This window comes from Larus michahellis, chromosome 2, assembly GCF_964199755.1.
Source record: "Larus michahellis chromosome 2, bLarMic1.1, whole genome shotgun sequence".
In the NCBI taxonomy this organism is placed as follows: domain Eukaryota; kingdom Metazoa; phylum Chordata; class Aves; order Charadriiformes; family Laridae; genus Larus; species Larus michahellis.
Genome location: NC_133897.1, coordinates 120,462,960 through 120,484,467, shown reverse-complemented (window position 1 = coordinate 120,484,467; position 21,508 = coordinate 120,462,960). Strand labels below are relative to the sequence as shown.

At 44.1% G+C, this 21,508-nt stretch overlaps 1 protein-coding gene across 1 annotated transcript in view; it reads left to right on the top strand.

The window, feature by feature from the left end:
* The first annotated feature begins 425 nt into the window (after positions 1-425).
* The window catches only part of CDH2 (cadherin 2), a 119,674-nt gene continuing 98,591 nt past the window's right edge, over positions 426-21,508 (top strand). Inside the window, exons 1-2 of the mRNA XM_074576893.1 lie at positions 426-1,108; positions 11,947-12,058. Of these exons, the coding sequence (XP_074432994.1) occupies positions 1,034-1,108; positions 11,947-12,058 (187 nt within the window). The 5' untranslated portion in view covers positions 426-1,033. The remainder of the gene's footprint in view (positions 1,109-11,946; positions 12,059-21,508) is intronic.

Here is a 21,508-nt window from a genome sequence, read left to right as displayed (position 1 = left end):
CCTTCGCCAGCAAGTTATCCCCTCGCCTCGCCCCCCGCCGCCCCCCGCAAACAACCGCAGCACACCAAGTTAGTGGATTGGCATTTATTCCTCCACCCCCCCCTTTAGCTGTTGCGGGGTGTATCGGCGTGGGTGCCTGCCCCACCGCCGGCTCTCTGGAGACCCAGGCGAGGCACCGCTATTCGCGGGCGGCGACAGCGATCCCCGTTGCTTGCCGTGCCGTTCCCATTGGCCGCGCGGCCGACAGGGAGCGACGGGAGGCGGCGGGGGAGCTGCCGGCAGCAGGCAGGGAGGCAGGCAGGCACCGGGCGAGCGCGCACACACACACACACGCGGCAGGCGGAGGCTGCGGGGGTATTGTTATCATTGTGCTTCAGCGGAGGGTTTTGCGTGCAGGGGGAGGGGTGGAGGGAGGGGAAGAGAGAGAGAGAGAGAGAGAGAGAAAGTGCGGGGCGAGCATGCAGCAGGGCTGGGGCCGGAGCAGCGGCGGGGCTGGCGCGCCCGGGCTGAGGCGCTGAGAGGAGCCGCCTGCCCGAGCTCGCTGGGGGGCACCGGCGGGAGGAGCCAAGCGGGCACGATCCGGGCGTGGGGGAAGGAAAGCAGCCAGCCGAAGGGAGCCGCCGCCGCACCGGCCTCGCAGCAGCAGCGACTACTTCTTTCTTATCTCCCAGCCTTTTGTTCGCCCATCCTCCTCCTCCTCTTCCCTGCCCACCCTCTGCACCGCGGAGGGGGCTCGGCAGAGAGAAAAGCCAGCCTGACCCAGAGCTGAGTTTCACCCATCCTCCGCCCCCCTCTCTCTTCTCTCCTCTCTCTCTTCCTCCGCTGCATCGCTGCCCATGAGCTAAAGCGGCAGCCGGCAGCCAGCGCCGCGGCAGCCGGCTCCGGTAGGCGGGGGCAGACGCCGTCCGCAGCCCCCCGGCAACCCGCCGCTGCCCGACCCTCCCCGCTGCTCCGCTCGCCCCGCTCGGCGGGCTCCAGCCGCGCTCCGGGACTGCCGGGGGCCGCCCTGCCGCCGCCGCCCCTCCTCGCCTCCATGTGCCGGGTAGCGGGAGCGCCGCCGCGGATCCTGCCGCCGCTGGCGCTGATGCTGCTGGCGGCCCTGCAGCAGGTAAGCACCGCCGGCGGGGAGCGGGGCCGGGCTGCGTCTCTTTGTTCCCCTGCGGGCGGCGGTGCCCGGGGAAGGCGGGAGAGTCGGGGCGGGGGGGGAGCTCCGCCGCCGAGATGCGGGTCTCCGGGAGAGGGCAGGGGACGGCGGCGGCCCCCGCGGCCGGGGTGCCCCGGGGTGTCGTGGCCGCTCGCATGGAGCCACCTGCTCGGGGGCAGCCCCGCCACCGGGCGCTGCACTCCGGGGAGAGGGGAGCTTGTGCCTGGGGCCGGGTGAGGGGTAGCGGCACCGCCGCTGACGGGACGCTGATTGCCCCCTCGTCGCTGCTGGGAGAGCAGGTGCCGGCGGACGGGGGAGGGGGACGGGGGGCTGCCCGGTGTCCGCTCGGCCCCGCGGTGAGTGCGGGGGACGAAGTACCGGAGTGAAGAGACGGAGCGGGCATCCCTCCCCGGCCCCGCGTGGGGAAGGGGAGCGGGAGTGCCGGAGAGGTGCAGGGCGGGGGGCGACCCCCGCGCCCCTGCTCAGGAGGCTGGGGGCCGCTGCGGGCCGCGCCTCGGCCACCCCCGGCTCCCGTGCCCGCTAATCCCTTCCCGGGAAGAATTTAATCAGCCTCCGCCTGGGCGCCGGGCTTCCCCACCCCCTGCCGTTAACGGGAATTTCCACTGGGACGGGCTTGGGCTGCGAAGTGTTTAATTTATTATTATCAAAGTCCTGCTGCTGCCTCCCCCCGGCGGCCTCGCCGGGGCGGCCCGGGCCGGCTCTCCGCCTGCCCCGAGCGGAGGGGTCCCGCGTTGGCAGTCGCGGGGTGCTCCGGGAGAGGGGGGTCTCCGAGGGGGCGTCTGGGGCGAGATGGGACTGACGGGACGCTACGGGGGCGGGTGGGGGGGGGGGGGAGCGACACAAAATGGATCCCGGTTGGGGCAGTGCCTTGCGGGGGGATGGTTGGGTTGAGCTCCCCTCCGGCGGCGGGGGGTGTCCGGAGCGAGCGCGGAGCCGGGGGGTGGGGGACCCCGAGCGGAGGCCGGGGACAGGTGGGGAGGGTGGCGGTGGGTGTTGGTGTGTCGTCCCCCGCCCCCCCACCGCTTTGTGCTGGCTGAGCCCGTATCCGGCGCGGCGCCGGGGGTGGCGAGGGCGGTAAGTCTGAGGGACAGATGGCGCAGATCATCGCCTCTTAATGGTATTTACGGTTGGGGCATTTCTGGCGGGCCGGGGGAGCGGGTTGAGGCGAGGCCGCCGGCGGGGCCGGGGCGGCCGCAGCGGCTGGCGCAGGGCAGGGGGAGGCGGCGGCGGCCACTGTCCATGGTGCAGCGCAGCCGCTGCCCCCGCCCGCCCCGCCGCCTCCGCCGCAGCCGGGGGCAGGAGGAGCCCGCTCGCCCTCCCGTCTCCTCTTCCCCCGCTCTCCGACACCCTCCCGGGGCCGTTGAGTCCCTCCCCGCAGTTTCCGAGCTGCTCTCGGTGTGTGGGGGGGTGATGGCTCGCAGCGGGCGAGCGAGGTGCTGAAACGCTGGTCCACGGCAGCCGGGGATTTTTTTTATCCCTCGGGTCTCAGGAGGAGACGGGGCTGGCCGGGCACCGGAGGGTCCGGCTGGGCATGAGCCTCTGCCATGGAAAGCCGCGGCCACCCCGCTCAGAAACTTGTGATGTGCCACTTGCAGACTGTTGTTGTGCTGGGTTCGGGTTTTTGGGTGGGTTTTGTTGTTGTTGGTTTTTGTGCTGCTTGATTTTTGGCTAGGTTTGTTTTTTGCCTTTTTTTTTTCCTCCTCTGTATCCTAACATCTCCGCAGATCTGTACATGCAGCTTTTCTTTTTTTTTTTTTTTTTGCAAATCCTTATGTGCTGTTTATTATGTGTTTTCAGTTCTGTTTAGTCTTCCTATCTCAATAAATCTTTAAAGCACAAATTCTGCAGTAAGCTTTTATTCCTTTTTTTTTTCCCCCCGCTACCCAGGGCAGGTTTGAAATTAAAGCACAAGCTATGAATTAAGGACAGGAACTAGCAGTATTGCTTTTATGTATCACTCAGTGTCACTAGCACGTTACGGTTGGGGAATCCAATTTCCCCCTTGTTTGGGTATCCATTAAATCAGGTTAGGGTTGATTTTTAATAGTGTGTAACAAAATTGGAACTTGGGTATGAAATCAGATTTATAGACCTGTGCCTGTACAACACTTTCATTTTAAAAGCTTTTTTTTCCCCTCCTTCTTCTTTCATGCATACTGCAAAGAACCCTCACAAGCTAGATGCAGTGATAACTTTTTTTCCCCCTGTCATCATACCAACTACTTTTAGTTTGTACAAGGTTATTTGTATCAGGGTATTTCGAAATGTTGAACCCTTCTACTTACCTTTTTCCTCTCTGCAACCACAAGACCTAACTACCTTTATTTTCTGCAGTTACTGATCATTTCATTAATCATCAGTGATGTAGAAAAGCTGTCATTATGGAATTACTTGAAAGATTGTAACTGGAAGCACATTTTAAAGCAGATCTGTAGGTGCTGTTTATGTTCAGGAAATAGGGCTTTAGATTTTTGGCAATATCTAACCTGCCCGAGATGTAAGAGGGTGAAAATTGCACTTTATTTTCCTGGTTAACAGATTGGTATGAGTCTCGAAGTATTATGTGAAAAACCTGATGGAAGAGAGGGTAAAAGGAGCGAGGCTTGCTTTTCTGGCCAAAACAACAGTTCCAGTTTTTGGAACTGGGAAAACCACAGGATTGAAGAAGCAATGGGAAAGCTGGCATGAGTGTTACAATTACAGGAATAAAACTACGGTTAGTTAGAAATGAACTGGAAAGGGGAGTAGAAATTTAGTGGTCAAAAAGGGATTTTTTTTTTTTTTTTTCCTCCATGTATAAGGTGATTGGATCACTCTGTGGATATTATCCATTTCTAAATTAGAAATAAGTAAATAATAACGCTGTTTTGGAGCCTTTCATGCCTGGGTGACTGGTTTGAATTCGAATTACGATGACCGAGGACGTAAGTTATTACCCTCTGCAGGCAGTTTTGGTCTTATTCCAGGTCTTAGCGAATGTATCCAGGTGATAAAGCTACTACCCTAAATGACACTCCTGTTAAGCTGCCTCCGCTGAGAATCCGGCAACGGCATTTCTTGCCAACTGCACCCCTCTCGCAATCACCCCCAGCAGCAGTCGCTGGCAGAACCGGGGTGAGGAATATTAACGCGGTTTTGTGCAGAAGTGGCAGTGAGATCTCCTTTTGTGGATCTCCGTCTGTCCCTCGTAAGACACCTGTGTCTTAGATTATTATTATTTTTTTTAAACAATCTATTTTAAGTCGTATAGGAAATACGTGATTGTATAAGCACAAAAATGAGTTTCAGGTTGTCTCTCTTTAACAAATCAGGCTCCAACATCATCAACTCCTTTCAAAGTGAATCGAATGCATTTTATAATGCGTTTCATAAGCCCCAGAACAGGATAGTTACGTGAGTGGCTCAGCCTTTTTGGATGTAGATCTTTCCGTTCTGGTTTTGCTTTGTCTTCAAAGGATCTATCTGAAAAGTTAAATGTGGCAGGATATTGCAGTAAAGAGCTTGCTAATCCTTGTCTGTCTGGTCTAGGTGATAGTGATACCACTGACAAATCCTCAAAATTCTGATAATTGCATAACTGAAGGAAAAAAAAAATTAGAAGTGTCTCTTTGGATATTAAACTGGAGATATTATTTTAAAAATTATTTTGTGAAAAGTTTTTTTTACAACTGCTTTTTACATCTGTTACAGGACACATAAGGTCGCGTAAGTTGACAATTTTTGGAATTGAAATCATAGGTTGACAAAACAGGAGATAATTTCGTGTATTTAAACAAGTTCTGATTATCTGAGCAGATATGGTACAAGCTCAGAATTACGTACACTGTTGATGTAACAGAAGGTATACATATTCTCTTGTCAATTTATGAATTTTTAATAAAGATTATGTGCTTTCTAGAAAGCCTTCTACCCTTCTCTCTTCGTGGGTCGTATTGCTACCTAGGCATGCAGCTTGATCTGCTAGAAAGATGGATGTATAGTTTTTATAACAGTTTTTAAAATATTGCCTAAGATGATCATATTTTTGAACTACATCTGTTCAAGAGTGTGTAATTCAAAAACTTCCCATCTATCGTTTTTCTTCCTGCTCCGAGAAATTGGAGGAACTCCCAGAAACATCACTGGAAGAGCCCTGTCAGGTCCCATCTTAATTAGTTTCAATGATGCTTTCATGTCAATAATTTCATTTATTAGGTTTGGATTTTTAAAATAACTAAATACTGTAACACATGAGACAGTTTAGTTGTGACAGAAGTGCATGTGTATATTTAAAAATAGCTTAAGGAAGTTGTGAGTAAAGTTATTTTTACTCAATACAGACAGTGTTGCGTAAGGGACTTTTTGTCATGTGTTAAGGAGTAGGAATTGTTGAATGGCTTTTTTTGCCTGAGTAAGAGGATCATTTACCAGTTAAACTCTCTGTGTGTCACTGTTTTTGTAAATGCTTTTTTAGGCTAAAAAAAAAATAAATTAGAAAACTTGTAATAGTTTCAGTAGTTCTCCAGTGCTCCAATTAGGATGAAAATTTTATTTATTTCAAACAATGTATGCATACGAGTCCAGTCCCCAAAGGCTATGCAACTTCTAGTGTTCCCTGGCATTTTTGTTTTAAATTGTTTTTTATTATACAGCATAGGAGGAACCCGTAGTGTCCTTACTGAATAGCCTGTGTACTTCCACTAACCCAGTGGCACCAGTTGCGCATAAGATGCGATGAGACATATCAGGCGTGGAGAGTGATGAAAGCAGAAGGACGACTTAATGCCTTTTGCAATAGCAATGATAATTATAACGGCACTTCTCCCCACCTACCACCGAACCGAGACTCACTGGTTGGCCGAGTTAATACTGAGTCTTAATACCTGTTATACCTGAGTAGAGGCGAGTCTTGAGAAGAAAGAAGGCGTTGTACGTTATTGCAGGAAGAGTTTAGGGAGGATTTGTATTTTGCCAAAGCACGTTTGTAGTTTGTGAGTGATCTGAGAGGGACCTTTTTTCACCTGGGTGTGAGGTCATGCCGCTATTCGCTCACCTTGAGAGGTATATAACCAAATCTGCGTGATTCATCATTTGATTTGATCCTTCAGGTCTCGCTGAAAGATCACGGGAGCTCCGTCTGAATAAAGAGGGGAAATTAGGCTTTCTATTTTTAAATGGCTTATGAAAACAGATACGGGATCAGCAGCTTACAAAATGGAAGGTATATCGCTGCCAAATCTTTTCAACGTTTCACTTAAACTATTTGGTTTTAGTCAGTATGCGTGTATTTAATTAAATATCATGTTTCCAAAAGGCGTGTTTATCCTCTCCTCTAGGCACTCCTTGACATATTTAAAAAATATATTTTTACCAACAGACTCCTCTGGGGACTCCTCCATTCCTTATAATTAGCATATAATTATCACCCAGCAGCTGAAGACATAGTTAAAATTTTGTGATCCCCCAAAAGAGTTCTTCCAGATAGGCCTTGCGAGGCCTCTTCCGAAGGTCGTGAAAACATAGGATCCTCCTGTAAGCATTAGCAGCAGTTGTTCATGAGTGGAGATGCTCAACATGGGCAATGCAATGGCTGTCATCAAGTCGGAGAGAGGACATTTCCCCTCTTAAATGAGGATATATATAGTCAAACACAGGGCTGATCTGTTTTGTTTCGTTTTTTCTTAATTAAAAAAATACGGCGTACAGAAATTCCATTTGGTTCTGTTACCGAAGTTGAAATTTTAAGACACCTTCTCTGATAAGAGCCGTGGCTTGTCTGGAGAAGCACATGTCTTGGAAGATGCAGCACTCCATGTTCTCCTGGTTGAGGGAAGGGGAAGGCCCACACCAAGTTACGGCTTTGTGCTACGTGGATATACCAACTAAATATCTCCATGTTTAGTAAAGCAAATGAATGTTGTCGCTCAGTTGGAGTTAACAGAATAGGCTACTGACGCGGTTTGTGAGACTCTCTAATTTGTAAAGCTATGGTAACCTGTGGTAACCAGTGATGGTTTAAGACAACTCATTTTAACCAGATGGTAGCATAAAAGTTGCAGTCTCTATTCTTTTGGGAAAGTGCTTGAGAGCTTTAAGTGTTGGTTTAAGAACCTGGATTTTCTGATCTAAAATGTCGTGGCTCGTGAAGTAGAGCACTAATTAGAAGTGAAGATGGCACAATGAAAGCCCTCTCTGGTGTAACTGAATGACCTCTGGGAGGACGAAACCTGGCACCCGCTTTGGAAGCCTTTGGTTTCCAGAACAATTTGAATGAAAGGCACTTTTCTTTTTCTCCGGTTGCAATCTACAGTTGAAAACAAATTGTACTCCATTGACTACATTCGCTGGAGTACTGAGTACCACGAGGGTATAAACTGCTGCAGCTCTTTGCAGCAAGTTGGAGAGTAAGAAAGAGTTGCTGAATGTTTTCAAGTTTAGCATCTGAAGCATTTCAGAGATGTGTCTGTCATCCTGCAGAGTATCTTTTCGTATGCCTTATGGTAGTGAGTAAAAGCTCGTCATAAAATAAGACCCACCTTGTACAGCGTATGCTGCTGTGGCAGATAATGTATGTTGGCAAAACTAAAAACGGATAGAATGATCCCTAGAGTCACCACAGTTGTGAATGAGTATTGGGTACCATCTTGGCCTTTAAATTAATGAGGAAACACCCAGTCTTTAAACACAGTCACAAATGTTTCTGTGATCCGTGCTTAAGTTGAATATTACTGTCACAGTTGCAAATTAATGTTGGTTATTAAGGAGGAAATGCTCAAATACCCCCTTCCTGCTCTGCCATACGTATAATTATGTCAGACGTTGTTTTGAGCTTCGCACAATAATGCCCCGTGAATTGGCTGGACTTGGCAACTTCCAGCTGTACTATATCCAATTATAACTGTATAGCATGATATTTTCTCTGATGCCTACCCCTCTGTTTCTCACTTTACTACCCAGGCTTAATTTTCCTATAGGAATAAGCTACACTGAGCATAGAAGAAAGCAGTCTTTCAAAAACAACTTCCCTCGCATTTTGGTACAATCAATATTAAGAAATCTAATGTTGTAGTACATGCAGATGCAAACAGTGGAAAAACAGAGACTTTGATATTTCAGATTAATAGCTACTAGTGATCTCCAGTGGTGTGTGGTGTATGCAGAGAGAACAAGATCAGCCCCGTTTGAAAGCTGTATTTAAGAGTTCAGTTCTGCAAATTTAGGATGCGTGTTGTGATACGAAATTGCATCTACAGGTGCGTGGTGAGCTTGAATTTTTAAATAGGTGTTTCTTTACAGAATTGTATTTTAAATGTGGCTACTTTTTTAGAAAGTATGGAAGTTGGAAAGAGGTGTTAGTGAAGAACTGTCGAAGCTAGTGAAAGCGATTCTGCCTGGCTTTATTCTTTCGCAAGTGTGAACGAAGCCTGTATTGTTGGAAGACACTTACTGGTGGTGTTTAGAAAGAGTAGTAAACATGAATCCATTAGAATGACAAAGTTGGGATTGTCAACAGGTTGCTTTTTGTTTGGTTGTGTTTTTTTTACGTTGAGCTGGTATACAACCTTGAAATTAAACCACGTTTCTAGATACTCAGATATATCTAGATATGAAACTAAAGTAACTGAGGAGCAGGGTATGAAAACTGCAGGCTTAACTGCCGTAAGTATATCGAAATGGCCAATTCCTTGAATTGATTGAATAATAACTTTGACAGAGGACTTCTAATTTGCATCACGTTGCTTCATAATTGCAGTTTGCCTTTGCCTTTTATCGGAGATCTACAGTACTGAGTTTATATGCATGGTCTGATACCACGTTTGACTAGGTGTTAGCTCTTTAGCATCTGGAGATGGTAATGCCTGTTACTCATTTTGCAGTTAAAAATGACTAAATAAGCCATAAAGGGTGAGGAAAGCAGAATACTTTTTCAGTAGTAACCCTATTTTGCTTTAGCAAAGTCTGTTAGTACTTGAGAGGAGAATTTTCAGCGCTGAGCTTTTTCAAAGCTTTGTAACTCCATTAAGTAGGTTTTATATGGGTGCAAGTTAAGGTAATTGCTTTCCATCTTAAACGATAGGTTTTTTTAAGTGGTGTCCTTCTGTAGATGAATGTACGAGTAATATTATCTTATGTTTGAAATAGTCTTGAGAATTGCACTAATCACACAAAATCCTGTAAATTACAATAATGTGCCCCATAATCTTCACTAGCTTCCCCTTTTGCCCCGGACAAGGGGATAAAAATATTTCAGCATCCTCTTTTGCTTAGAGTTAAAATCGTTTAAGTCTTGCAGCGCTCTTAGTCTGAACTTGATATGACCCAGTGTGTCTGAAGCTACAACTTCTACTTAATTCAAAACGCTTAACATAGGGCGATTAAGAATTGCTGAAAATTTGAATTCTTCCTTCCCTTGTGTTTTTATTCTCAAACAATCTTTACAAAGGACTGTTTTTGGAGAGCAGAGTACAGTCTTTTGTTTCCGGATAAAATTGATGGCTGCAAATGAAAGAATAAAGAAGGCTTTCTATTCATGTCCCCCAGCCTTTGTTTCAGTGGGCATTGTTTCAGTTTATAAGAGCTGTTTAGTACATATAGATTGCTGGAAAGGCTGAAAGATTCCCAGGCACATCAGTGCAGACTTGTTAAAAATCCTGCTATCTCCTCAACTGCCCACCCAGGACCTTTTTGTTTCAAAGATACCATGAAAAACTTTGTTTTTTTTTTTTTTTTCCTCTTGATCACATTTGCTTTGAGGTCACCTTTTGTACGGTAGTTTAAACAAGTCTTACTATTTTTCTTTCAAATTACAGAAACCTTATCAAACCTGTTATTTGAGTTCTAAAGCTGAGGAAACTGGCAGTTGGAATTGTAATTACTTTTGATTTACCATCTTTTTATCTTAAAAACTCAACCTGTAAATGGACCGTTGGTGCTTAGCTACAGATCCAAGTTCCAGCTTTGCAGGTAACAGTGCCTTGGCAGCTTAACTGTTGCTTTGTGTTTGCTTTCTCTTTAGGGTCTCTGTATAAACATTTTAAAGTACATAAGGAAATGTACACAGATGAGGTACCTATGTAGCACAGAAGTCACAGTTAAACCCACGCCACAGTTTAAGTGAACTGGACGCTTGATAATTACAAGTTCTCTTGCTGGGCACTTACGTAGATAGTGCATTAACTTGAGTTTAGGTAGTAATTTTTTTACTTTTTTTTTTTTGGTCAGTGTTGAGCTGCTTAGTTAGGACCATGTTGGTATAAGAGCAACACAATGTGTTATGAATCCCTCCTGTTATCAGTGATAAAGTTATTCTAATAGGGGTTGGCATGCTGAGCTTGGCCATGTATGTCAGTGGAGAGATAACACTTCTGACCGATCTCTCTTGCCTGAGGAAACCCTCTTGGTTTGAGATGCTCCTGCTCCTGTCCCACCTCTGCTCTAATGCTCTCTTTCCCTGAGGTTACTGTGGTAAATGGGTATAACACCACCATCTCCTCCTTTTCCATCTTTTTTTTTTCCTTTTTCCTTTAGGGCTTTCTTTGCCAAGTGTATGCAGACACACTTACGTGGCCTTGAGTAGGTCTACTTGATGGAAGCCCATCTGGGAAAGTAAAAAGGAGTATCTAATTTAAGTCTCGATCAGATTTAGGTATGATATAGCAGCACAGTTGCTCGTGCTGTCAAAGACCATATACTACATCTGGGCATGCACATGGATAGGCCTTTAGTTGGCGCGTAGGCGTGTTTGAGATTGTGCGACGGCTCTTGCGATTCCTGGGCTGTATCTCAGCCCAAGCTGGTGTGGGAGCTGAGCTCTCTGCCTTGCCCAGCGTGAAAGGGGTTTTGCCATGTATGGTCATTTACCCACATGTAAGCTGAGCTGTTGTTTTGTGCGGGACTAAAATGAGACAAAAAGAACGCACTGAAAAGAAATCTCAGTCCTTTGCCAAAGAAAATTGCATTTTTTTTTTCATTTTCTTTTATTTTTTAACAAGGCAACAAACTTTCCTGGAAACGAGCTTAGCTATCAGAAGCATCTTCTGAACATGGAACACTACAGAGCAAACAAGCTTCCAGATTCTGTATTATATTTCTTAATAGAAAGGCATTTATGAAACTCTTTAAGAATGTGATTTGAGGGGAAACTTTCTTAACAAGTGAGAGAACAAACAGTTTCAGTGGCTCGGCTCTTCCCTTGTTGTGCAAATTTAATAATGAGCTGCACTCCTTTTAACTTGAGGTCCCTTTGAAATAGAAGGAGATTGCATTGGAAACAGTTGGCTTTATATGGTATCCGTTTGAATGCTAACACAAATATAAGTTCTGCTAAGTTACTGCAAATGTAGCATTTTATCTCAGTTTACTTGTACTGCTGCAACCTCACATAGAAATACTCTAAATAAAGCATTTTAAATCAGTGGTTGAAGTCTTTCCTCTCAAATATATCTGGCTCTGTAAAAGTTGCCGATGGGTTTTGTGCAACATTTATTTCCAGAGGAAGGAATGTTTTTGTTCCCTCTATGATTCCCCTTCAGTCTCGACGGCTGGGTTAGTGGAAATGTTCAGTTGTCAGAAGAATCAAGATTGTGTATTATTTAGATCTTACCAGACAAGTGGGATTTGTTTCTTCCATTCCAGTTATCAGAAAGATTAACCCTTTGCCCTCGTGGTCCTAATTGCAGCCGTTCAGAAACAAAGACACTGCTTGTACATGAGAAGCAGCAAAATGGAGTGTGTGCCAACTGGAATCTTTCTCTGGTGAATGAGGGTTGTGAGTATTACATAAATTTTGTCCTGCATTTCAGGCACCGATAAAAGCAACCTGTGAAGATATGTCCTGCAAGACTGGATTTCCTGAAGATGTTCACAGTGCAGTGGTGTCAAGGAGCGTTCATGGAGGACAGCCGCTTCTCAACGGTATGGTTAGAAAAGATGTTTTGATTTATTTTTTATTTTATCTCCTGTATTCTTACCCACAAGTCACTCTGGAGCATTTTCATCCTTAAATAGGGCACAGACTCTTGCAGGAGAGAATGTCAGCTGCTCTGTGATTATTTTTTGATTACTGTCATAGGACTTAGAAAATCTGTTGGCATTAGTGGTAGCATGTGCACCTCTGTTGACCATAATTTGAAAATACTGAGCATTGCAAACCTTCCCGTGATTGTCCACTAATTTTCTTTCTCAGCACAGCATTCACTCTTGGTGTTCCTTACTACCACTGACGATATGTATACTGTCAGCCTATAATTAGAGCCCACGTGCGAGTGATGAGGAGGTGAAGAAAATTTCCCTTCTGCTTTCCATCTCCCATAGAAGTACTGCACTTAGACCCAGCCCTAGCACTCGCATTAATGCAGAGATAGTTCCCTTTCTGCTTCTTGGCAGCAACCTGAGGAGGGACACCTGTGGAAAGCAAGGCACGGGACAGGCAGGAACAGGAGAGAGGTGTTGCCCATGGGCCCCCAGTCGGTGACCGCAGCACTGCAGTCTTTGTGGGGAGCTGTGCCAGGAGGGGCAAGACAGAGCCGGCACTGTCTCTTGGACCGTGTGCTGCTCTCCCGCCCTGGCACCTACCTGTGTGAATGGCACGGTGCCCAGGATGAGGATGACCCGCTCACGGCTCGCTCTGCGAGTGCAAGCCCTTGCCTCCCGCCGGGGACACGCTGCAGTCAGTACATCTGCCCGTGGGTCATCCAGGTTGGGAATTCAGTTCGCTGCTCTTCTTGCATCTCTGTTTTTCAGGGATAGAGTAGTCATCTGTAGGACAGAGGCACATGCTCTGAATCTTTCCTAGATTTCCCCAACCAGTTAAGTTTCAGTATGCAAGTTTGTGGAAGTAGAATGTTTAAAAAAATGTGCATTCATTTGGCTGTTTTCTAAACTGCTAACATAATTTTTTTTTTTTTTTCATCTAATTTGGAAATTGTGGAACTGACTTAAGAACATCAGTTTTAGACTGTTTCAAATACATCTTAAATAAGGACTAATTTAATTTAATTTGTTGTTTCTTTCACATATAAATATGGCTACACAGATCAAGACATTTAAATGAAAAACATTCTAATGAGTCTGCAAAACAAATGAAGTCAAAGCTGTAGTCTTGATTTTACATGCTGTATGTAGCAGTCTCTCTCCTTAATTATATTTTTACAGACCTGTTTTGTGCTTTTTTAGAAATACAATGGAAACTTGAATGCAGGATGAATTGATTAGCTTTAGTGTATTTAAACTTGAGTTATTAAAGCTTTTTCTGTTCAGTTTCAAGGAAGTATATTCTACCACTGCAGACTTTTCTTTCATTAAAGGATAGCTTAGAAATTCATGTATTAAAGCAAATGTTCTGCCAATTGAGAAAATAATAAAGAAGAAAGAGAATTTTCCTCGCTTTCCCACCAAATGGGAGTTAATAGATGACTCTACAGTAGACTTCTTCAATAGCCGTCGACAGCGAGAACTCCTTTGGTAGGTGATGCACAAACCCGGAGGGAGGGGCAGAAAGAGGGACAGAGAGCACAAAGGGCAAGTGATTTCCAAAGGTGCTGCCTTAAAACCACCAAATGTTTGTTACTGCTTAAATATCATGCCATCAGTTCATCTTAAAATGGAGATCATGCAAGTTTTGAGATCTGCCCTGTCCTGGGAAAGTTCTCTTTGCTCTTCATAGAATCAAGACCCATTCTGCAATTTGTCTTTTTTTTTCCCTTTTTTTTTTCTTTTTTCTTTCCTCCCATCAGCTAGGAACTCCAGTGGGCTGCCCGCTAGTTCTGTGCTGGCATTGCTCATGCAACGATGACTGACCAGCCTTGACTGAGTCTGAACTAGTAACGTAGGATGGCAGACTGACTTCCTTTCTCATTACTCATCACATTCACACAGTCCCTTCCCTTGCTTCTCACAAGTGAGTGGTTTGTCCTTGAATGGTATTAAAAAGCATAGCGTTTTAGGGAAGTAGGAATTGGAAAAACAGTACGAGGCATACTGTATGTATCACATCATATCAGCTGGTTGAAAAATGACCTGGGGGAGTTTGTTTCCTACCACTGTTTCCTCAGTTGAATTACTGCAATGGTTAATTCTTTTGAAAATTCTGACATGCTTAAAAGCATATAATTTGCTGGTTACACATAAACATACAGTCCATCATTGCATAGCTTTGACTTAAATTTAATTACACTGTCATTTTGAAATACTATTGTTGTCAAAAGCCTATTTTCTGGTTATTAAACTAGATTTGGATGACGCTGCAAGTTAAGTATAGTTGCGTGACATTTGCTTCTTGGGGATAACCATGGGCCTGATTCTCATCTTCGTTGCCTTTCCTGTCTAACTGCGTGCTTATACTAGTATGAATTCAGAAGTGAGGCATAAAACTGTAGGTTTTCTGTATGGTTTAGAAGTGAAAGCTTTAATTTTCTTTGGGTTTGTGCATTGATACCACAAGCCCAGAGGCTTTGTGGCCCTTCCAGCCAGCTGCAGAATAATTTGAACCTGACTTGATGCTTCTTAAAATACTAACAAAATAACCATATGTTTATTATGTGTCTCATTCATTTGCTTTATCTGGCACAGTTGGGGACAAACCTCTCCTAAGGTCTTGAGTTTCCATCTTCCTCACCAAAACTTAAATAAAATCAGCGTTACCATATGACTTGTTGATCTGTGCTTTTCACTTGTTACAGTAACATAGGATATCTGGTTTTTAGAGCAGTATTATAAGAAATATTTACTTTAGAGTATGGGGCAGGATTCCACGATGCAGTACATGATACTCTGGTTTCTGGAGAGGTTTCTGTTCCCGTGTTCAGGTGGTGCTTGTTTTTGACAGAGGGTTGGGCTTGTTCCTATTACATTAAAAATTTACATTTTTTTAAAAATCTTAGCAAAATTACATTTCATTTATATGGTTAGGATGAGAGAGTTGGGGTGGTTCAGCCTGGAGAAGAGAAGGCTCCAGGGAGACCTTAGAGCAGCCTACCAGTACCTGAAGGGGGCCTACAGGAAAGCTGGGGAGGGGCTGTTTGCAAGGGCATGTAGCGATAGGACGAGGGGCCATGGTTTTAAACTAGAGCAGGGTAGGTTTAGATTAGACACTAGGAAGAAGTTCTTTACAATGAGGGTGGTGAGACACTGGAACAGGTTGCCCAGAGAGGTGGTGGAGGCCCCATCCCTGGAGACATTCAAGGCCAGGCTGGATGAGGCTCTGAGCAACCTGATCTAGTTGAAGATGTCCCTGCTTACTGCAGGGGGGTTGGACTAGATGACCTCTAAAGGTCCCTTCCAGCCCAACACATTCTATGATTCTATATATTTGTCAGACTCTTCTATGCATGAGGGGCCACTACATGTTCAGTTGTCACAATATGTGAAAAATCAGTGGAGCAGTACGTTCAGAATAACGTAAGTTGGAAAAGGGAAAAAAACCCTCACATTTATTAATGTGGGTTGTCCCGGTTTGAAGTATTTTAGGACTTGAATGTTCCAAGATTTATAAAAAAGAAATCGTATGCAACTAACAACTCACCAGCCATCACATAGTAGAAGTAGATTCCTAAAACAAATTTACAGTCATGTTACTTCTGAATTGTTTCTGTAAGTAAAACATGATTGCTGTCTGGAGGACCGTACATAAGATGTAGTATTTGGAGAAGAAGAGGTTAAGTTAGAGGGAGTTATGTCTAATATATTAAATGCCCTTTCTTGTGCTGGTTTTATTGCAGTTTCGTAGTTCATCCAGGAAAAAGTACTTGTGGCAGTTTGATATGTATGTCCAGCCTGTTTATCTAATCTTTGTTCTATATCCTGCAAATTTTAAGATACAAATAATGCATTTCTACTAAAATCATTCACCTAGGAACGTTACTTGAATGGTTATTTGGAGAATCATATCTTAAAGTCAGAGATTCTTACTCCGATAATTTATTTTAGTGCTTTCTTATCTTTCAAAGACTTTATTTTAACATTGTCTGTCCTGTTACTAAACACGTTATTTCTGTTCTCTGCTAAGCAAATTCATTGTCTAGACAAGATTCTTAAATGCATCCTTTTGGGTGCTATAAAATATTTCTAAGCCCTTTGAGTAGCACAATGATAAAGAACAAAAAAAATGTTTTGGTGTTGATCGCCGAGATAAATGGTGATTATGGGTGAGTAATAGCAAAGTTTTTCATGAGCCATTTAAGCCAGAGTGAGCTGACAGCATTGCCAAAAGAGGCACGCTTACGCCATCCCTCCTCTTTGAGCCTGGTACCAAGTGTTTATGAAACCGTAAAATGAACGGGGTTAACCAATTTAATCTGGGGTAAAACTCGCATTCCTACTCCTTAGGCTTTTGCTGAAAGATTTTTGTATGCTTAAACACAGCCGTGGTGTCCCTGCTGCCTCTTCTCTTCTAGCAGTGAAATGCTTAGAAAATAATATTTGTTTCGATGCTTTCAAACCGAGTGACAAAACTTGATTTTTGGCATTCCCACTGATTTATTTTGTAGTTTACCATTGAGAATACCAGTTGGTCTGAAACAATCCAGAAACGCGTTGTTGGGAATGCAGTACTTGGGAATTGCCTGGCGTTTAAAAGTAACTAATGTTTTCATGACCTAGTGGGGGTTACATGGGTGCTGCCTGTCCCAGGTGAAGCCACTTGGCTTTTTTTTGCTGCTAGTGGTGTTTTACCATTCTACATATAAAAATGCCCATTGTCAGCTAAGAAAAAAATTTCTTTTAAAAAAAGGAATGCCATCATGCTTAAAACTGAAGCCAGCAGCTTTTCAAGGCTTATGTCTCCTTCATTTCTATAAACAACTTTTATGCAATTATATTCTTACTATGGTAGCATGTACTGGTGGCTTTGATATTCCAGTGCACGTTAACAGTAGAGCTAGGGAAAGTATTTTTATCAGAATCATATTTTCCAAGAGGGAAATTAGTCTTTCCCCACAAAAAAAAAAAAATTGGACTTCCCCTCCCCCCATGAAAATGGTAACCACTTTGTTTGAAGTCTCCTTGCCTTAAGCAAAAAGACAGTTGACAAGTTCCTTCCAGGCAGACAGCCAAAGAATCTCAGATGGATGGGGTCTCTCTATGAGTTTCTGGCAAGCCAGGAAAAAATGTTTCAGTTCTTCCCAAATGTATTTCTTTTCTGAAATTCTCTTCCTGTACCCTCTCCTCCCTGCCCGCCCTCCCCCCCCCAAAAAAAAAAAAAACCACCAAAAAACAAAAAACAACAATAACCCAAACAAAAAAACCTAAACATCATCCTTCTACGTATTCTTTTTAACCTTAATGGGAGTGAGAATTATTTTTTTTTTTTTTCAGAAGCATATGTTGGGAATATATATTTATTGTTTTCCCCCAGTCCTCCTTAACATTTAGTAGATTAAGTTTTGCCCTCTTCCCTGTGAAGCGCAGTAAATTTTAATGTCATCACTTGGTGATGCTGTGCCTTGTTGATTTATTTTATGTTACAGTTGTATTCCAATTCTCAGTCTCTTGCCTTTTTAATCCTTTTCCTCTTCTCTTCTCAAACAGCTTTCCTGTTTGTCCTCTTTCCATACCCAGCAGCATCCTAAATTCTCCTGTGTCAGTATTGAGCTCACTATCCTGGATTGGAAGAGCTGCTTCTGTTTGCTTTAACTACGCTAGCACAGTGCCTGTTCTATGATGCCAGTTGTCTATTCACGTACCAAGCTCTTAATGTATTCCCAGATACTTTTCCCCTGAAAATCAGGGCTTTCTTTTGCTGAAGCAAGAGATTGCTTTTCTTGAGATGTGGTTTCCTTACTTGTTTTTCCCCACTCCTTAGTTAAACATAGACTATATCCTAGAGTATACATAATGTATGTTCACCTTACTGAAAATATCTATTTGAATGATGGATCTTTCTTTCTCACTTCGATTCCTGCAAAGTTCTACATCTGATTTTTATGTGATACCCAATTTTACTCTTTAGTATTAAGCTACTAATGAATGTTGATATTTTCTCATTGCAAGTTTGTGTGTAGAACATTACATATATATAAACAGGGAATAAATGTAAATAGTGAAATTCAGCGGTGTTTTGGATGTGCACAAAGCACAAACATTTCAGAAACGTAACTCCATTATCCCTAAAGCTCTTAGGAAATTGCAGTATTTGGATCGATTTGTATATCCAGTATCAAGGAATCTATCACTTGAGTTCTAGATAAGAAGTCATTCTAAAAGAAATCTATAAACGTGTACTAAACAAAATGTTTTCCTGTTGCGTAATATTTGGATTAGAGGTAGAAATACATTTTGTAGTTAAAATCATAATTGCACTATTCTGTCCACTTTTTCCAGTGTGGACTCTTAAAACTACATCTTGATACAGAGAAAAATACACTTAGAGAGACGTTACAGAAATCCTGAATGGTTGCTGTGCTCTGGGATGTGTAGATTACTATCTTAGTTAATTAGTCCAGCTCTGAGTCATTTCTGTTTATGGTGCATTTACTTGAAATGCACTGCATTAATTAGTACTTACTTCATCTTCCTGTGTTCAGCTGGTTACTTATGAGGATCTCAAATGTAGTGTCCTTTCTGTGTGCAGAAGTATGAATTACGAGTTGTCAGCTGTCCCAGTAAGCTCTGGGCATGACTTAATGGGGAACGGCAAAGGAGGTGTTTGTTTCTGTCCCTGAAGCCAGGTCTAGCTTTGCAGTATTTCTAACACCATTTAGTGTAGCCTTAGCTCAGTTTTAAACTGTGCCATCTGGCCTTGATTCCCAAGGGGCCATTATTTCTCCTGGAATTGCTGTAGTTAGAGCCTTCTCCAAGGCTGACCGGTGCTCTAGGGGAGGCTGGGTGGAATGGCAGTTGCGAAACTGGGCAGAAAGCCTCCTCAGCAGACAAAGGTGCCCTTGGGTATGGGAGATGTATTCCGTGATAGAAGAAAAGTTGCTTTTCCTTCTAACAGCGGCATTAAAATATTTATTTATTTTATGTGGGTAGATCAGTGTATGGAATACGTGGAGCAAAACCTCAGGTGAGACCATCTGTGTTAGAATCACGTGAGATACATGGTGTGTATAATTACGCATTCAAATTCTCGCTAAAGACTACATCTTTTGTTGACTTGTCATCTTTCTAACAATCTGGAAGACAAATTTACTAAAGCATCCTATTGAACCAATATTATAGAGAAATGTCCTTTATTACAGAACATCTTAGCATACTAAAAAGAGATAAATTCCAGTAGTATTTAAACACTTAATGACTACATTAAGTCAAATACTACTGTGTTGAAGACTTGGATGTCAGTCAACAAATTCAAGTACAGTTTGAACTGCTCTGATTTTGGTTGAATGCAGTGAGGCAAACTAATTGCTTTTGGTTGAACTTGTGACATTCAACATGGGGGCATTTTTTAATCTGTAAATGATAACTTTTGGAAGAGTTCACTTCCAAACTTGTAGGGCATGTCCTATGCATCAGAGTCAGCCCTGCTGAACTCGGAAGATAGGAGAGGCAGAAGGAAGGTGCAAGGGAACAGCATCAGATTTTGGATGGAAGGGAAATTACTAGAGTTGCTATTATCTTTTAATTAGTCTGTAGAAGGAATAACTGGGCTTTGGTACCCTTTAAATCTTTCCAGTTTAACACAATGCAGATGGTTTTCCACTCCTCTGCGTGTACCCCAGCTGGGTAATTTGTCCTCCAGAGAGCAAGGAGAATAATGTTGGGGGTAAGTGGGGTGAAACTCAGGAGAGGAGGATGGGGCTGAGGCTGGAGAAAGGATGGAAGCAGAAGAATCCGGGTGATGGAGGATGCTGGAATGGGTGGAGGAATGAATAGAGGCCCTGGTGTAGTTCAAGAGAGAAAGGAAGGCACAGGTTCTCCACAACTCAAGAAAGACCAGAGAAACTTGGCATTGTTCGAAAGAAGGTGGCAGAAGCAACCTAAGGTAGGAAGGAAAGTATCTTGGAGTATTTTCAGATTTCCTCATGAAAGGTAGTCACAGGCGTCTGGAATCTGTCCTGAGAGAAATGCCAAGGACTGCGTGGAGCTCACCAAAGTGGATTAACTGAGCAGATAGTGCTGAGAAACTTTACTAGGAGAAACTGCTAGGCCTTTTTGACATCAGAATAACATCAGGATGCCCACATCTCACATTTTTTTGCAAATTATACTAATGCCAAGAAACCTAATTATCTGAGTATTCAGCCAAGATCAGATAATGCACAAAGAGCCTTTTTAAGATAAACTGATCCTACAGCCAGGATATGAGGTTCACTAAAGAAGTACCTATAGCTTGTACATCATGGCTTGTCCACTGTTCTGGAGGCAGCATTGGGTTTGAGCACTCAGAGTCCATCAGTGTCTAGAGTGGCCTCTTAACCCACTGCTGCTTCTTGCTACAGTTGAATTGGTACCAGTATTTATTATTTTTTTTTCCATTGTTTCTGACTGTGGTTACAGATGTGCAGTTGAAGTGCATGTGAAAATACCGGTCTTAAGTAAAGCTAGGAGAGGATATACCAAAAATGCAACTTTCTTTCCTTGAGTTATAAATACATCGCAGTGATGTGGGTGCAGGATGAGTAAGTTCGATCAGCAAGCTGATGTGTCACAAAACTATTCCTGCTTTTTGTGGTGGGCTAGTTCTCCCCTGGGTCAGCTGGCTTTGTTGATTTACTGGGACATGCTGTGGAAAAGGAGATAAATTAATGAGAAAAGGTGTCTGTTAGGGGGGATGAGAGAAAAGGAGGTCATAGCTGAATGAGACTCCACTGTGTTGGATTCTCTGTTAGGTTTGGTTTTGTTTTTCTCTTTTCCCCCAGCAGTGCAACCAAGAGATTTCTTCATGCTGTTTTAATTTTTTCCAGGGTTGGGCAGCTGAGGATCAGCTCTCCTTGCCCATTCCTTTGCTGCCTGCTGCATCCCAGGCCCATCCAGGCATAGTGGCAAATTGCTCCAGCGGTTCTTAGCTGAGTTGCAGATTGACAGCAAGCAATCCCATTAGCCTGCCAGTCCAGCTGCAGATAATCCTGGAGAACCAGGGCACCCAGCGCTGCCTGCGGCTGCCATCCCTCTCCCCGCTGCAGCCCGACGGTGGGCAGCGATGCTCCGGGCAGAGCAGCAGCACCTCACGGCTTGGACGCGCCTCCTTCACCTCCGAGCTGCCCGCAAGAGCTTCCAAAACAGGCTCATTTTGAATTTTTCCTCTTCCCTTCTGTTGTCTGTCCCGTTTTGGGCAGACCTGTGAGCAGTGGCAGATACTACGATCCTCTCTGCTCGCCTGCAGGAGCAAGGTCTTTCTTGTGCACTGGGCCGCCTTCTAAGCAGTAGGTTTTGTTTGGTTTTGAAAGTTAATGGCACATGCCTCTCAGGTTGTGGAGAAGAGGAATT